The sequence below is a fragment of the Mastomys coucha genome, unplaced genomic scaffold, assembly GCF_008632895.1.
Source record: "Mastomys coucha isolate ucsf_1 unplaced genomic scaffold, UCSF_Mcou_1 pScaffold1, whole genome shotgun sequence".
Lineage (NCBI taxonomy): Eukaryota > Metazoa > Chordata > Mammalia > Rodentia > Muridae > Mastomys > Mastomys coucha.
Window position 1 is genome coordinate 47,430,860 of NW_022196891.1, and position 16,910 is coordinate 47,447,769.

Genomic DNA, 16,910 nt, shown 5'->3' on the forward strand with positions numbered 1-16,910 from the left:
ACCTGTTTGATTGTGTTTTCCTGTAGTTCTTTAAGCGATTTTTGTGTTTCCTCTTGAAGGGCTTCTAGTTTTTTACCTGTGTTCTCTCGTATTTCTTTGAGGGTGCTATTTATGTCTTTCTTAAAGTCCTGTATCATCACCATGATAAGTGATTTTATGTCTGAATCTTGCTTTTCCGATGTAATGGTGTGTCTAGGACTTGCTATTGTGGGAGAATTGGGTTCTGATGATGCCAAGTGACCTTAGTTTGTGTTGTTTATTTTCTCACACTTGCACCCCCCCCAATCTGGTTATCTCCAGCGCTACGTGCCCTTGCTCAATCTGACTGGAGCCTGTCCTTTCTGTGATCCTGGCTGTATCAGAACTCCTCAGAGTCAAGCTGTCTCTGTGACCCTGTGATTCTGGGATCCTGTGATTCTGGGCTTGTTAGAACACCTGGGAGTGGGGCTTCCTCCATGTGTTGTACGACTGACTTCGGAGGTTTCACCCAAGGTCTGCTCAGGACACCAACCCAGACAGACCAGTAGGGACCTGAGTCACTGAACTGGCGGAGTTCCTGTGTGCCTGGTCCTGCTGGTCCCAGTTACTCCCAGTGTTGGGACAGATGTTGGTTTCTCCTCACCTCTGATCCTGGGTGTGTCAGAATGCCTGGGAGTGGAGATTCCTCTGGGTGTTGTGGGACTGGCTCTAGATTCAGTTTCTTAACCACATCTAGACTATAGCTGTCTTCTTTAAAAACATATATCCTAGCATCTCAGTTCTTCTTTAAAACTCTTTGATATGCTCTCTGACACTTAAAATCAAATATATTCATTGAAGAGCATTTGCCAGTCCACCCTCTCTGCTTTTCTACCACACATTTCCTTTCTTCTGCCATGGTGAGCAATGCTGAGTTCACAGATTGAGCCTGTTCTTTGTGTCTATTACTGCTTTCATCCCATCCACAGTCAATGGTTATTCATGCTTATGGTCTCAACTATATTACACATAACCCCTTATGTCTTTCTTTCTAGCTAACATGAAATAGCTCTTACATTTAAATTAACTGTTTAAAGAGTTTTTTAACCTGAAAATTTCCTCTTACACATGGAAACAGAGAAAGCATGAATATTTTCTTTTTTATTAGATATTTTCTTTATTTACATTTCATAAATTCTCCTTTCCCAGTTTTTCCTCAAAACAAAACAAAACAAAACAAAACAACAAAACCAAACAAATACAAAAAAACAGACCAAAAAACCCCCCCAAAAAACAAGAACAAACCCTTGTTGCCTCTCCCCTCCCCGTGCTTGCCACAGGGTCCCCAGTGAAGGAGTTAGAGAAAGGACCAAAGGAGCTGAGGGGTTTGCAGCCCCTTAGGACAAACAACAATATGAACTAACTAGTACCCTCAGAGCTCCCAGGGACTCAACCACCAACCAAGGACTATACATGGTGGGACTGATTGTTCTGTCAGCATGTGTATAGTAGAGGATTGCAAAGTCGAGCATCAATGGGAGGAGAGGCCCTTGGCCCTGTGAAGGTTCTGTGCCCCAGTGTAGGGGAATGCCAGGGCATACTTATTTTTAAGTGATCCTATCCCCGATATCTCAAAGGTCTCCCCATCATTCATTATTGTATTCATTGCATTCTGATTTGCCCTGTTCAACTCTTTCCTTCAGAGGCATTAGTAAAGGACATCTTACAGTTTATACCTAATGATTCTCTGCAGCATATCACATCATCCATTAATCTGTTCATCCATCTATGTAAAATTATTCATTGACTATTTTATTTTTCTGGGGACAGTGCTGTCCTTAGTTTTCATACCATCGTTTTTCATAGATTTTTCTCCTGCCTGTTTGACTGTTTCCTACTTAGGACCCCTTTTCTGTCCCAGTGTCCATACAGTACTCTTGGAAGATTTTCTGTATAGCAGTTTTTAGTCCACATTTCTTTAAGGAATCTTAGCTTCTATCTACATAGAGCTATGTCTCTAACTTTGTTGACATTTCTGACTGTGTGGTGGATAACTTCACAGTGTTAGTCCATATATACCTCCAAAGTCTCCTGTTTCCACCTCCCTTGTTTTGTTAATTGGTTTCACTGGGTACATCTACTGCATGCACATCATTTCTTGTTCAGATCTACCTCACCTCCCTCCTCCCCTCTCCTCCCCTCTCCTTTTTTTCCTTTCCCCCACCCCCTTCTCCTTCCTAATGCTTTCTTCCACTTTCAGGTTTTCTGTTTGTCTTGCCTTTGGATTCCACAATTGAGCGAGAGTGTGTGGCGTAGGCTTATTTTACGTCACTTTTTAGGTGATCATGATTCCTAGTTTCCAGTCTGTAGCCACCCTCTAGTCCTTTATTACTTTTAGTTCAGTGTCTTGTCCAAATTGGAAGATACAGAAATAGTTTTCTTATTTGAAAGAAATGAAAAAGGAAAAGGTGAAATGGAGAGGCAGAAAAAAAAATGGGAAGAGCTAGGAATAGAAATTGATGATACATAATTCATATGCACTCAATATAAACTTGCTATATGGCAAACTGTACCATTTAAACAGTTTCATCTTTTTACAGAGTGAGCAGTAGCTTTTACTATAATTCACAGAAGTAATATTAAAATGGTCATTATTTTTAACAACTTATTTCCACACACATGTATGCTTCTAAAATTAAATTGTCCATAAAAATTAAGAGGAAACTTTCTCTATATATCTCTTTATTTTAAAATGTCATTTTCTAAATGAGTCAAATGTAAAACTCATTTCATCATTTCAGGAAGTGAAAATTTTAAACAAATAACTAAAAATGAGACTTTATGCCACAAATAGAGATACAAAGTGATATTTAAAATAATGGTAAATTGTTGGAAATGGGAACATTTCAATACAACTAATAGATAGTCATAGCAAAAGGCAGTGCACATTATCTTAGTAGCAAATGTTAAAAGTTTCAAGTGATAATAGTTTCTAAATTAGTATGGCATTCTCCTCTGCTGCCTTACAAGGCATGAGCTCAATTTGCATATGTAACCTGGCTTTTTAATTTACTCTCACTTGACAAACCATCACCATTAGTGTCTAGAAAAAGCCCAACAGTAAATGCTAACAGGCATGTTAGGCCGGAGAGAGGAACCACGTCACAAAGACATCGAAATGACTAACAGGTTTTAAGCTCTGGGCCTCCGTTCTCTATTATGAGGCTTGGGTCAGTCCATTGAGTTGATACTCAGGAAACTGATCATTTCCATGTAAGTATTGCAATGGAGGAGTGCATCTTAAAACCTGAAGGAGTAAGGAGAAGCAAAGCAAGTTCCCTACTGGGCTGGGCATGCACTCATTATACTCACCCCAGATGTTAACATTGTAGTTTTTCTCTGTTTTTCCAGCAACATTTGTTGCTTCGCAGGTGTAACGACCAGTGTCTTGGGCCTGAGCATCTTCAATCTCAAATTAAAAAAAAAATCAAAGTCATGCTTGGAAACCAGTGCCCCCTCCCCCCTTAAAAGTATATTGTCCATCAAAATTAAGAGAAAATGTTCTCTCCATATCTTTTTATTTAAAAATATCATTTTCTTTTCTTTTTTTGTTGTTTCTAATTTATTGAAAGACAATAATGACAAATTGTAAGATAAGGGAAATACACATATTAAAATAGTTTTCCAAAGTGAAAAAATAAGTCATTTACCAAAAGAATGCATTATTTACCCCCCCTTTTGCAGATTTTTTAATGTCTTGTTTAAAGCTAAGACACCTGTGGTCTTGTAACTGCTCCTTCATGTAATATCCCTAAATCTAGGTCTCAGTATAGCAAGGAAGTCCAGCTGCACTGATATTGAACTCAACTAGGAGCAGGAGAAAAATAAAAACTAACCACTTCTTTTTTTTTCTATTTTTTATTAGATTTTTTCTTTATTTACAATAGCAGAGACTAAAGGAAGGACAATCCAGAGACTGTTCCACCTGGGAATCCTTCCCATATTCAATCATCAAATCTAGACACTATTGTGGATGCTCGCAAGTGCTGGATGACAGGAACCTGATATAGCTGTCTCCCGAGAGGCTCTGACAGTACCTGACTAATACAGAAGTAGAGGCTCACAGCCATCCATTGGACTGAGTACAGGGTCTCTAATGAAGGAGCTAGAGAAAGCACCCAAGGAGCTGAAGGGTTTGCAGTCCCTTAGGACGAATATGAACTAACTAGTACCCTCAGAGCTCCCAGGGACTAAAACTCTAACCAAAGAGTACACACGGGGGGACTCATGGCTCCAGCAGCCTGTGTATAGAAGAGGATGGCCAAGTTGGTCATCAATGGGAGGAGAGGCCCTTGGCCCTGTGAAGGTTCTATACCCCAGTGTAGGAGAATGCCAGGGCCAGTAAGCAGGAGGAGGTGGGATGGTGAAGTGGGGGGAGGGAAGAGGGGATTGTTTTAGTTTTTGTTTATTTTATTTTATTTTATTTTATTTTATTTGGAAAAATATCATTTTCTAAGTGAGTCAAATATAAAATTCATTTCAATTTCAGGAAGTGAAATTTTTAAACAAATAATTAAAAATTAGACTTTATGTCACATTTTTTTATTATACCTCCATTCTTCTCTTTTAGAATGAGGCTGTTTATTCTTTGCCATTATAAATTAAAAGTATGTAACTTTAAAAATTGTTGGAAGGATCTCAGCCAAGAGATTGTGTTCAAGCCAGAAGAGACTTTGGACTTGGATTTTGAGCAATGCTGGAATTTAAAATTGGCCTACTATTGAAGCTGGATTGAATAAAATTTGCACCATAAAATAGATACGATATTTTGAGGTCAAGCTCCTTTCCTGAAAATGTTCTCACTAGCTCCCAGTACAAGTGTGGGACCATTATGTTGTGGTGTGTCTGTGTCTCTGGATAAAGCAGCATACTGTGAAGATGCCCTTGAGGGTCAGACCTGGCCCCAGCTGCCTCCTCTTCTCTCAGATTCATCACTCTGAGAGAATGCAATCTCTGATATGCAATCCAGTGCTATCTACTACCCCCTCTCTGTTATAATAGGTTGTAATGTTTTAAAATGATATGCTCGAATAAATATTTTTTCCCTTTTTCCTTTGGTTGTTCTGTCAAGTTACCTGTCCACAGCAAGGCAAAAGAAACCAACACACTGTAGAGCTCACAGAAAGTTTTTAGAATGGGAAGTTAGTATATTGGAAAGCAAGGATGAACATTGAATGGAGTGCCTAGTGCATTCTCAGCAAAAGAAAAAGAAATAAGTAAGTAAAAGAAAGAAAGAGAGAAAGAAGGAAAGAAAGAAGGAAAGAAAGGACAGCAAAATTCCATTATCTAATTTAGTCTTATGTGTGAGAAAAATGTTGGGTATATTCTTAAGATAGTATTAACTAACCAGTTAGGGCTGGGTTCTATAGAATGTCTCATTGTATGGGTTTTCTCTCTACTCCTGCCAATGGAATTTGTATACCCCAGGTGGTCTGGCATGGGTTCATGGAAGACATCAGTGGATCTAAGGATTTATTCCCTATTACCTAAAGAAAAGAACATCTACACCCACTGAAATTTATGTTCATAGAAATGCCTCCCTCTGTCATTCAGCCACATCTAAGCTTTGAGATTTTGCCAGTGCTTACTAGAACACTAGACTCACCCTCTGAGCATGAGTATGAGTATTTTGATTATGTAGCTCAGCGGCCTCATCCATCTTTGTTTAGTTAGTGAGTCTGGCCTGACCTTTCCTTTCTGTATCACCAGTCCCCTTATTACAGCACCATAATACACAGGCCCTTCCAACTCCTTTTCTTTAGCATCATGCCGTCCTATTCATCCTGGTGTGTCTTCTTCCTTGGGAAATCTCTTTAGTCTGTTGCCTTTCCCACATGCAGGCATTCTATACTATCTTAAATATTCTTGGTTGTCAGTAACAATCCTCTCAATAAGGGAGGTGTATGTAGCTAGTAACATGGATTTTGAAGTTATACTCGCTGTGTTCCACGTCAACGTATGCTTCTTAGCATGAGAACATATTGCTTGCCTATTTTCCATTTTCTCAGTTGTGCTATTAGCACACTTTTACAAATACACATTGGGGTTATGGATTTTCAAACCTTTGGGTTCCTTTAGCCTAATTCCTCAGCCTTCTTCCAATGCCAGCTCTATTTGACTAGTATGAAGTTTCTGTCAACATTCTCTCAAACATTCACTTTGTGAAGTTCTCCATCTCCTACAACCTAACTTACTTGCTTTCCTTAATCAGAAATTTGTTCCTCTCTGAGCTATAAAACTAGGTTGTCTCCCAAATATTCTTCCATGCAGGCAGAGCTTCGCCTTCTGCTATCCCTCTCCAAATACTCAGTACCACCCACTTGGTCATCAACTCAAACTTACAGCAGTTCTGCACATCTGGCATGAAATGACTTTAACTTTGTATGGATTTATGTAAGATTACAAGACACTGAAGATATGAGATGTGTCCTAATTTTCACAGCCTTATCTGGATCACCTAAAGTAAGCTGATGTTTGAATGATTATACATAAGGAAATTCTTAAAGTACTTTTACAACATTTGTCCTTTTTTAGATGGCTTCTGGCTAAAGTATAGGTGGATGACTAAATATTTAAATTCTCTTAATCATAAAATGTAAAACTACCACCAGCACCATTAAATAGAGTTCTCAGAATCTTATTAAACACTAGAACACTTATAAACAATCAGCATGCTTAACAGATGTCACCGAAACAATGTGCTTGGGAACTGGAAATGCACCTACAGGCTTACCTTAAGCACACTTCCATTTTCAGAGATCTTGAGACCCGGTCTCTTCAGCAGAGGGCGGCCATCCTTCAACCACATCAGAGTAGGTGGTGGGACAGCATCACTTTGACAAAATAACTCCACAGCTTGGCTAATGAGGACAGAGACATTCTGTTCTTCTCCCATAATATTGGGTGGGGCTAAATGAAAGATGAGTGTTTTCTCAGGATAAGTCAGGCCAGCATACTATGAATGTCTATTAATGACCAAGTTACAAGACACACACAGAGCAACTATGGTGCTTTTTAAAATGGAAGAGCACAATCATTCTTTTATACACTATGGGCTTCAATTTATTCAGAGGTAGTGTTAAATTATTTGATTAGTACATTCGTGTGGACCAAAGATTCTACTCACTAATTGTTTTCATTTTAAAGAGCTTTTACAATTCAAAGTTCTCACCAGTTACATCTAAGAACTGCACAGAACTCCATAGTACCTCTTGCGGCTTTCAAAATAGCAAATAACCCATGAGATATTTTGGAAACAACAATGAATTTAAAAATATGATTTCAGTATTTATCTGTGTCTTTTGCACAAAAAAAACAAGTTTCGTATTTATTTGAGGCAACATCTTTCAGAGGATGAAAAAGAGTCTGTAGTGATTGTCTATCAAGCCCCCATGTCAGAGTATGCAGATGTAAGCTAGGTGTCTGCTAAGGATTTTCACAAAATGCTATTGCTGGCAGCAAAGCTGAGCATCTACTGACTTGAGGTTTAAAGTTCTCATCTCTGTTGTGCCAACTTTCTATGGCATGAACGACTGTGGGAAACTAACAGAGCAGGCAAGAGGCTATATCAGTAGCAGGGACCAGCTGTAAGACATGGTCACAATTACATAAACCAAGGAAGTCTGTTGAACCTTTTAACAAGATTCGACTTAGAATCCTCTGGCCTTAGGACTCATCAGATGCTGAAATGTTCCAACAAAAACTTAAGAGAATGTCCTGCCCTTGAGTGTGTTGAAAATAAACTGTGTTTTGTCCCCAGTTGTTTTGGTGTGGCTTTGAAAGAGAGTAGGCTCCACAGGCCATCGAGGACTCATTCAGGCCTGAATGTATCTACATTCAGAAAAGACAAATGACAAACAAAATCAGGACCTGCAACAAAAAGGCCACTCTGAAAAAAAAGCATGGGGAAGACTTTCCTTGGCCAGTTCTAATTTCCTCACCCACCAGAGAACTTGTTTATAGTTATTTTCACTGTGGTTATTGTTTGGGTTTGATTTTCATGGTCACGGGAAAAACTAGTCTGTCTGTATTCACTTGGGTCCCAAAGGGCCTTCCAAATGCTTTGGTAGACATAAGGTTATGGTAATAAAAATATTATTACAGTCTATGGGCTGCTGCTTTAGGCTCAATAACCCAGCATGTGGTAAAGTGATGATCAGTGTCCCAGACTGACCAGCAACACTGTGTGTCTGTAGCCACCAGGATTCTCTGATGCCAGATCTGCCACAGAGGGAGCAATCTGTGTGCTGTCCCTGGGTCCATGGCTTGAGCAAACCAGGAATGAATGAACAGTAAAGACAAAGATGCCCCACAGAGTACATGGAGCAGGCTGGGGGAGTGCCTGTGCAGAGATCTTTGACATTCCTGCTCATTGAGGAGCACATAAAGCATTGAGTAGCAGCAAGCTTAAAGCAACCTTTGAAGACCAGAACACAGTGGGATTGATTTTGATAGGTGACACATTAGGGTAAAGATGTATGGACAGTCTCTTCAAAATCAAGAATACTATAAAGTGGCAAAATGGGCAATTTCAATGGCATTGTAAGGTACCCTGGAAACAAGATATATTCATAAGCTTTGGCCAAGGAATGTCTAAATAGAATGGCCAATTCTACAGCTCTATCAAATTTTGAATTAAGTTTGGCCCTGTTGGATTAAAAATGATCACAGCCATGCATGTTTGTCCTAAGTTCTTCCTAGAATTTTTAAAGGGCATGCTTTCTTTATGCCTGTTTTAGACATCCAGGTATACCAAAATGAAGACTGACAAATATCATCTATGAATTGAGGTCACTGAAGCCCCAACTTAGTTCTAAGAACTTATTCTGAGATGGAATCAATGCTACCCCCGTTCTAGACCGTCTAGCTGCACTGTGAGTAGAGGAAAATGATGAATTTTATCTGACTTCATATCTAGTTTACTTTATATTTTTCAAACAACCATCAACTCAAGGTTACTGGAATGATCACAAAATGGGTCTCTTCTAAATACAGTTAAAGGCGATGGAGCAAGGCTTTGAGCAGAACACATAAAGAGAGCTTTTCCAACAGACATTCTCTAGAGTTAAATTATGTACAGCTGCAGCCTTGTTCTTCAGAATGCTCTGTAAAACACCCTATTCCCATATACACATTCTAATTAAAATTTTATGTTTGTAGGTATGTGCCGTGTGTGTTGTTATATGTGTCTGGGGTATATGCATATAAACTGTTTTGTTATATATATGTTGTTATATGTGTCTTGGGTATATACACATAAACCACGTGTGTTGCTTTATGTGTCTAGGGTGTATGTTTATGAGCACTGAAGTAGAATGTGAAGTGTCTCTATCACTCTCTGCTCATCCCCCCAGACAAGGTCTCTCATGAGTCTGATGTGTTCTGATTGGCTAGCATAGCTGACCAATGAGCTCCTGGGAGATAGCTACCTCTTTTCAGCCCCCAATACGTGGCTTATAGGCAATAAAACCATGCTCAGTTTTTTACACGGGTATCTGAGAGTGAAGTTCAACTTCTCATGTTCGAACAGTACTCTTATGCCCTGACGACTCATCACCCAGCTCCAATATCTTGGAACTTAAAAGGGTTAAAACAAATCAAACTCAAACATAAAGCAGTAATAGAATTTGATTTGAACCAGTTTGGCTAAGTCATCAATTTATCTGTTTCTCCTTGTCAGCAATCTCTAACCTCTATTTCAGCACACAGGCAGTGGCATGTCTCACCGTACACTCTGAGGTCAATGTCCCTTTGCTTCTCCCCAGCAGCATTCACTGCTACGCAGGTGTACCTTCCTGTGTCACTCATTTGAGCACTGGTCAGTGCCAAGATGCGACCCCCCGAGAGAACCTATCAATAAAAACAAAGGTAATTAACCAATATGAGAGTAGTAGGGTTTTTTAAATCATTTCCTTAAATATTCATAGAGGAGAGAAAGACAACACATACCAAAGAGAATAAAGGGAGGTAACTATCCAAAACCTTCTTGGATCAAATAGGTAATCACAATAGTATTAACCAAAAGAAATTTAGCCACACTTATTGTTCTATTATCCTACAGATCCAGCAATTTCTTTTAATATTGACATGGACTTTGTGCCTTTTACAATCATCAGTTCTGAAACTGAGGTTCAGAACTGTATTCTGTATTGGGCAAATTAAGGAAACCTTAATGTTTAGTACAAGCACTTATTAGAGATATTTAGAGTTCAGTTTCAGACCACTGCTACAAGACAAAGATTGCAGTACAACAAGCCATAGAGAATTGTGGCTCCCTCCCCCATGTGTACCAAGGTGCTGTCTGCACTGCACTGTAGTCTATTAAGGGTACAATAACATTAAGTCTAATGCAATACATATATAGTTAAATGACATATATCAGTTAAATGCTATTTTATTTTTTAAAATCATCAGTGACCATCTCAACTGTTGGACAGGAGCTGGTAGACTTACTCAATGTACAGCTGGCACAAAGCTTCAATTTGTAAAACTACAACAATATAGAATCTACAAAGGTAAACAACATGCAAGAACAACAAAACAAAGAATCTATGTGTCCATGCTTCTGTGTTTCTAACTCAGATTCAAGGTTGTTTCTGTGTTCTTAACTCAAAGTCAATGCACTGCCTTTAAATTTTTCTGAGTCTCAGATTTCATTTTTCATAACGTCTCCATTATAATTTCCCTCCTTTGTCCTTTGATGTTTTTATGGACACATGTATGATTTATGTGCCTCAGAGATTCATTGTTCCCAGACATTTAAACAAAATCCTACCATAAATTTCCTGTGCTTTTTGTTGATGACTATTCCTTGTGCCAAGGAATAGAAGTAGGCGTGAGCAAGGAGAGAGCAGCTCTCCATACCAAAAGGGTTAAATTTAACACCCACATGTGAGGGACAGCAACTCTTAGATACTGTGCTTTTAATATGTACATGTGTGTCTATAGCAGACATTTGTGGGTACATGCGCACATACTCCTTTAAAAAATAACATTTGTTAACTCTTCCTCTCAAATCTTTCCAACAGCTTCATGAATTTTGAGAATCCTGTGTTGAACACATTGGTCATAAAAAAAGAAGATACCTGTATTCCATTAGAGAAGCTAGAGACTGGGCTCCCATCTTTCAACCAGGTCAGACTGGGGGCAGGAATGCCCCTGGCTTCACATTCTAACCTTGCTAGATTATTCACCACCACCTCCACCATGGAACTACTACCTGAGATCGAAGGAGGCACTGAAAAAAAGGAAACAAACAGTAATGTGTGTTGCCACCACAGGACAATGAAAACCATATGTCATTTCCATAATAAATTTTACAAGGTAATTTTTTCCTTATTTTGACTAAGTGTTTCATGTCTTATCTGAAATCGAATCACAGTAATCCTGGGAGTTATGTGAAGCATCCATGTCTCAGCTTGGCAGAGGAGGATAAGAAAATGCTGCTAGTTATTGTAAGAGGTCAGTTTTTAGTGTCATACATTTAAATTACACACTCTAATAATAGATTATTATTAGTGTGTGTGTGTATCTGTGAAGGTCAAGGACTACTTGGGGACGTCTGTCTGTGCTCTCCTTCTACCTCGTTGGGTCAGGGTCTCTCTTGTTTCTGGCAGGCTGTGGACTTCATGCTAGCTGCTCCTTGAGCTTCAGAGAGATCCTATTGCCAGCATCCATCTTGGTACAGAGTGCTGCCACATCAGGCTTTTGTACCCGAGTTCAGAGAGTGCTTATATCTGTTGAGCTATCTCACTGGCCCTGAGAGAATTATTGATTCCCGAGAGAAGGGGGAAGAGGGAGATGGAGATGGAAATGGAGAGGGAGAGGGAGAGGAAGAAGGAGACGGAGAGAGAGCTTGTATGTACACACATACGTTTCTCCATTGCATATGCTGCCATATTCTAATTGTCAATGTCCCTTAACATCATTTCTTTAATACCCATGAGTATTAGAGTTGCATTAACAAAGATGGTATTGTTATTGACTGACAAAAGCATCACTAGTTATTTCAGCAGGTAATCTAAATTAATTAACAGCGTGTGAGAACTAGGCATTTCAGTAGATGACAAGAATAAGAAAGTTTAACGTTTTAGAGCATTGGGCCTTTAAGTCAAAATCAATAGCATCGTTCTGTTGACTACTCACAATATAATTTGATAAGAGCATAGGGTCATTATCCATTTGACCTTAACCCAGTATGAAGCTGAGAGATGCAGCGCTTACCATGAACTTGCAGGCTATAAAACAATTCTGTAGCTCCAGCAGAATTGATGGCTACACATTTGTAGATGCCAGCATCTGAGATCTGAGCATTTCTAATCTCAAGGATCTGCCCTCTCTTCAAGAAGGTTGCACTTGTGGAGCCAGAGAGTGGATGGTTGTCTTTGTACCACGTGATAACTGAAGGGAGAAGGTGAGAAGGAAAAAGTTTCCTTTCAAAATCCAATAAACTAAGTTGAATATGAAGTAAATACATTAAGATGTATCTAACTAAGGAATGCTTGATTTTTCCACTTTTGTTTAAATTGGCCTACATATCTCTTGAGGGTTGATTTTTAAGAGATGGTAATTCTAAGAAAACTATTGAGTCCAACCAATGAGTTCTGAAATTAAACCAATGAAAGGTATTGTTTGTGTTCTTTCAAACACATTGATAGAAAATTTCTTAGCCTATCCCATTTACCTTTATTGTGCATTTCCTACAAAATTGTTGACATGTCAAGTCAAAACCATCTGCCATGCACAACGGAACAAGATTGTTCCACTATTTTTTACCTATTATTATCAGTTCACAAGGATAGTGACCAAGTAATGTAGAGCAAAATGACAGGGGCGCTTGAAAGACTGGGATGCAGGAGCGGCTTGGGTCATCCAACACCACTAATATAGTCTTCAAAATTTACAAATATTTTTCAAAGTACACAGACATACATTACAATGGTAAGTTTTGTGATCACAAGAGAGTCAGGATGATAAGTTATTTGAATATTTGTACATTAAGTAGAACAATTCTTTCATGCAATTAGAAATACAAAAGTATATTCTCCTTAATGATACTGTCACTTGAAATGTACCCTATCACTTTTGTTTGTTACAAGTTGGTATATTATACCCATGCCAATTTTGCCACTCTCAGAAACATTAGATGTTCATTAGTTGCAGAGAGGCAACTTAAACATACCAGGAACAGGATTGCCTGTGGCTTTACACTCCAGCTGAATGGGGTTATTCACTACAATGCTCTCATTCCGGATCTTCCCGGCATCATCCAGGGTGGGGGGTTCTGCAAAGCCCAAGCACACGGTGATACGATAAATACGATATTTAAACTGAAACTGTCTTCTAGGTGGAAAGGACTCGTTTCCCTCTTCCTCATACAGTTGCTGCCATATGGAACAAAAGTAAAGTATACTATTGAAAATTGAAAAACAGACAAATTTATAGATTATTCTGGGTCACCTATTCTATGTCTGTGGTCAGACAGGAACATTCTTTGGGCTATAGATTACTAGTGTAGTGAAAGAATGTTGAGCAGATCAGAGAATTTGCTGTGAGGCTGTGTCTCCTAGGAACATCAGAAGCCACATCCACAAAGTGTCACCAGGATGTATGCTTAAACATGAGCTGAACAAGGTCACTAAATAGACATGCCTGTGCAAACGCGGAAAGCCCACGAGGCCTCAGCCCTACACAAAGAACCATGGGCAGCTAAGGAATGCTAAGAACAGGAGGAATAGTCGTCTCCGGGGAAGAGCATCGGTTGGTTATCCTGTACCCAATGGTCAGCCCCGAAAAGCATATATATGAGGGATAGCATACAGACCGAGAGGGCTATATTTAGAAATATTTTTGTATATAAGTATTACATACATGCGGGTAGCAACAATTAATATGGGTATGAATGATAACAAGAAGGTGCGCGTGGGGGGAGGTTCTAGGGAGGGATGAAGGATACAATTATATTATAGTCCCCAAATAAAAAAAGAAAGAAACAAAGTTGAAAGTATAATCTTTAAGTTCAGTTCACTGACTGAACTAAGAATGAATTTGCTTTTGACATTAGACCATTTACCCATTTGAACACCTCCAGTGAAAGAATGAATGTGTCTGAAAATACCCAACATTCTCCTGGGTGAGATGACCCCAATACATTTCCTAAAATTTAGAATAATTTTTGAGTGCCAATTAAAAGGTTTTTCTTTTTTATATAAATTAAAAACGATAAAAAACTTCCAACTTTAAACAATCGCTATTAGTGCAGTTGTTTTATATTCATGGAAACCAGGAACTTATGAAAGGATTAACAACTTGGAACATCAATATCATATTCCAGTAATAATGCAGGAGGTTCAGGAAGAGTGCTGGGGCTCTTCTTACTCAGAACTGAGACCAGGTATAAACTAGCATTCAGAATTTGCAGAAATAATGCATTTTACAGATTAGAATACAATATAGGAGGTAAAATCCAACAAATAAATCAAGATTGCAATTTGAATTATTTAGGTTTTTTTAATTAGTTAAACACTTGTTTATTTTGTTTTTTTCTCTGTGTGTCCCTAGCTGTTGTGGAACTCTCTTTGTAGATCAGGGTGGCCTCAAACTCAGACATCTGCCTGTCTCTGCCTTCAAAGGGCTGGGATTAAAGGTGTGTGTCACTATCACTTGATTGTAGTGACTTGTTTTATTTTTAAAATTTTTTTATTTTAAAAGTGTAAAATTATCTCTTTTGCTTTTCTATTTATTCCGGGTGAATGTAACACACACACACACACACACACACACACACAAACACACACACACACACACACACCACAGACAGTTCTCAGAAAGTATTAACATGAAAAGCTGGTTGGAGTTATGCCCAGACAACAATTAGACAATAGTGTATGGTAAATTAGTATATAAAACAAAAATCATTAAGTATGAGAAAGCAACTTGTTTCATATTCATTAAAATGTTATAAAACCTCATGAATAATGTTTCATAATTACAATGCCTTATGGGCTGAGCAAATGCACAATTCTTTAAAAACATTTAGAAACCAACTTTATCATGAAAAAATAAAGTTATAAAGGATTACAAAAAAATCAAATTACCTGTGCAGGTTCATATATTTGTGCATATAGTTGAAGCTACTGAAGAATATACATTCTTTACAAATGATACTAGTACATTAAGCCATACAGTAGTGGTCATTAGAGTACATTTAGTAGAGTTACAATGAGAGGAGCAGGAATTAATACAAAAAAATTAAACTATGTACATGAGATAAAACTCCACTGGAGATAAAATTAAGACAGAAGTATATGCTTAGAAAAAAAATCCAAAAGACTGATATTGGAAGCTGTTGCTGTCACCATAGCAGAGCACCATGCAAGCAAAGCCTTGAGCCCTAACTAATGTATTTCAATGCATATATTATAATGGAAATAAATGTTCTAAGGTTTCAACTCAATTGGAAGTGGCCAATCCAATTATCTAAGGGGCTAGGAATAAAACCTCTTAGTTTACTGTAATTAATTTATCATAATAAAGCAAAAATCTGAGACTGCCACCAAAGAAAACAAACAAAAATTGAGAGGCAATAAGATTTAAATTTAATATATGATAAGTTTATAATAAAGTCTGCTTCAGAGGGAAATCCCTTTTTGGTTTCTCTGGAGATTTAAACTCACCCTAAAACCCCTTCTTCTTCACTCCCACAAATCCATTTGCAGCCATGTAGTTTAATGTAGTTGCCTCTCCTGTTTAAGTGTGCCATTGTTTCTGTTTTGTACACTGAGGCCTGATAACCAGTCCACTGTTTAAGACTGAATGAAGCTCTGAGTATGGCTGCCATGGCTACTTGGTTTCCAACTGTCAAAAGAATAACAGGCAGTGCATGGCACATTCCTTCCCATGCTCGCTAAAACACTTGCTTAGAGCCTTCTGGACTGAAGTGCTTGCTGAAGGCTCTGACAGTCACAGCTGCTACAATAAAACCCTCCAGTGGGAATCAGAAGCGCAAGGGCTATGGAGTGCTCTGGGTTCTTCTCACATCAATAGAGAGCTTAGATAGAAAAAGATTGGACCTCATTGAAAAGAACAGAGGAAGGTCTTGGACAATCCATTCCTCAATTAAAGAAATAATAACACTGGAAACATTACCAAAAAAATTTTTAAAGCTATTTCACAATTTAGAAAATTAACCAAAGATGTGTAACTACCCAGAAGTCAAGTGTTTAATCAAGAAAAACAAACAAGACCAACCTCATTAAGGATGGTGCACTTGTGGCGTTTTAACTCACCCGATTCCCACTCACCATTCACCCCAGTGCATCCAAACTTAAAAACAATTAGTCTCTGCTTAAGAGATGGCTCAACAGTTAAGAGCACTTGCTCTCACAGAGGATCAGAGTTTGAGTCCCATCATTTACACTGCGATTTATTATCATCCCTAACTGCAGGTCCAGAGGATTCCAATGCTATTTTTTAAGTTCCAAGGGTATCAGACATACAATTGGTATACACATATACATGCAGACAAAGCACTCACACACATAAAATGAGAAAAATTAAGTCTAAAGAATTAAAAACAAATTCCAAAAATGGAGCAGAGACTGAAGGAAAGGCCATCCAGTGACCAGCCAACTTGGGATCCATCACATGAGCAGGCATCAAACCCTAACGCTATTATTGATGCCATGTTGTGCTTGCAGACAGGAGCCTAGCGTGGCTGTCTTCTGAGAGGCTCTATCAGCAGCTGACTAAGACAGGTGCAGACACAGCCAACCATTGGGCTGATGTTAGGGGCCTCGATGGAAGAGTTAGGGGAAGGACTGAAGGAGATGAAAGAGAAAACAACCCCACAGTATCAACTAACCTGGACCTCTCAGAGCTCCCAGGGACAAAGC

The 16,910-nt window shown here is 38.6% G+C and overlaps 1 protein-coding gene and 1 long non-coding RNA gene across 6 annotated transcripts in view; one reads left to right on the forward strand and one right to left on the reverse strand.

Annotated features, from left to right (window-relative positions):
- LOC116100816 overlaps positions 1-11,344 on the forward strand; it is a 13,741-nt gene extending 2,397 nt beyond the window's left edge. Inside the window, exons 2-5 of one of the 3 annotated variants that reach the window (XR_004122690.1) lie at positions 8,757-8,891; positions 9,720-9,885; positions 10,432-10,532; positions 11,046-11,344. This is a non-coding gene — a long non-coding RNA (uncharacterized LOC116100816). The remainder of the gene's footprint in view (positions 1-8,756; positions 8,892-9,719; positions 9,886-10,431; positions 10,533-11,045) is intronic. The other 2 variants (XR_004122689.1, XR_004122688.1) reach the window with 2 other exon arrangements.
- Positions 1-16,910, reverse strand: part of Hmcn1 (hemicentin 1) — a 473,399-nt gene that overhangs the window by 143,991 nt on the left and 312,498 nt on the right. For all 3 annotated transcript variants that reach the window (XM_031384523.1, XM_031384530.1, XM_031384516.1), the window contains 6 exons: positions 13,199-13,300; positions 12,241-12,417; positions 11,103-11,254; positions 9,744-9,867; positions 6,752-6,927; positions 3,331-3,427 (listed from right to left, as the gene is read on the reverse strand). In XM_031384523.1, the coding sequence (XP_031240383.1) occupies positions 3,331-3,427; positions 6,752-6,927; positions 9,744-9,867; positions 11,103-11,254; positions 12,241-12,417; positions 13,199-13,300 (828 nt within the window). The remainder of the gene's footprint in view (positions 1-3,330; positions 3,428-6,751; positions 6,928-9,743; positions 9,868-11,102; positions 11,255-12,240; positions 12,418-13,198; positions 13,301-16,910) is intronic.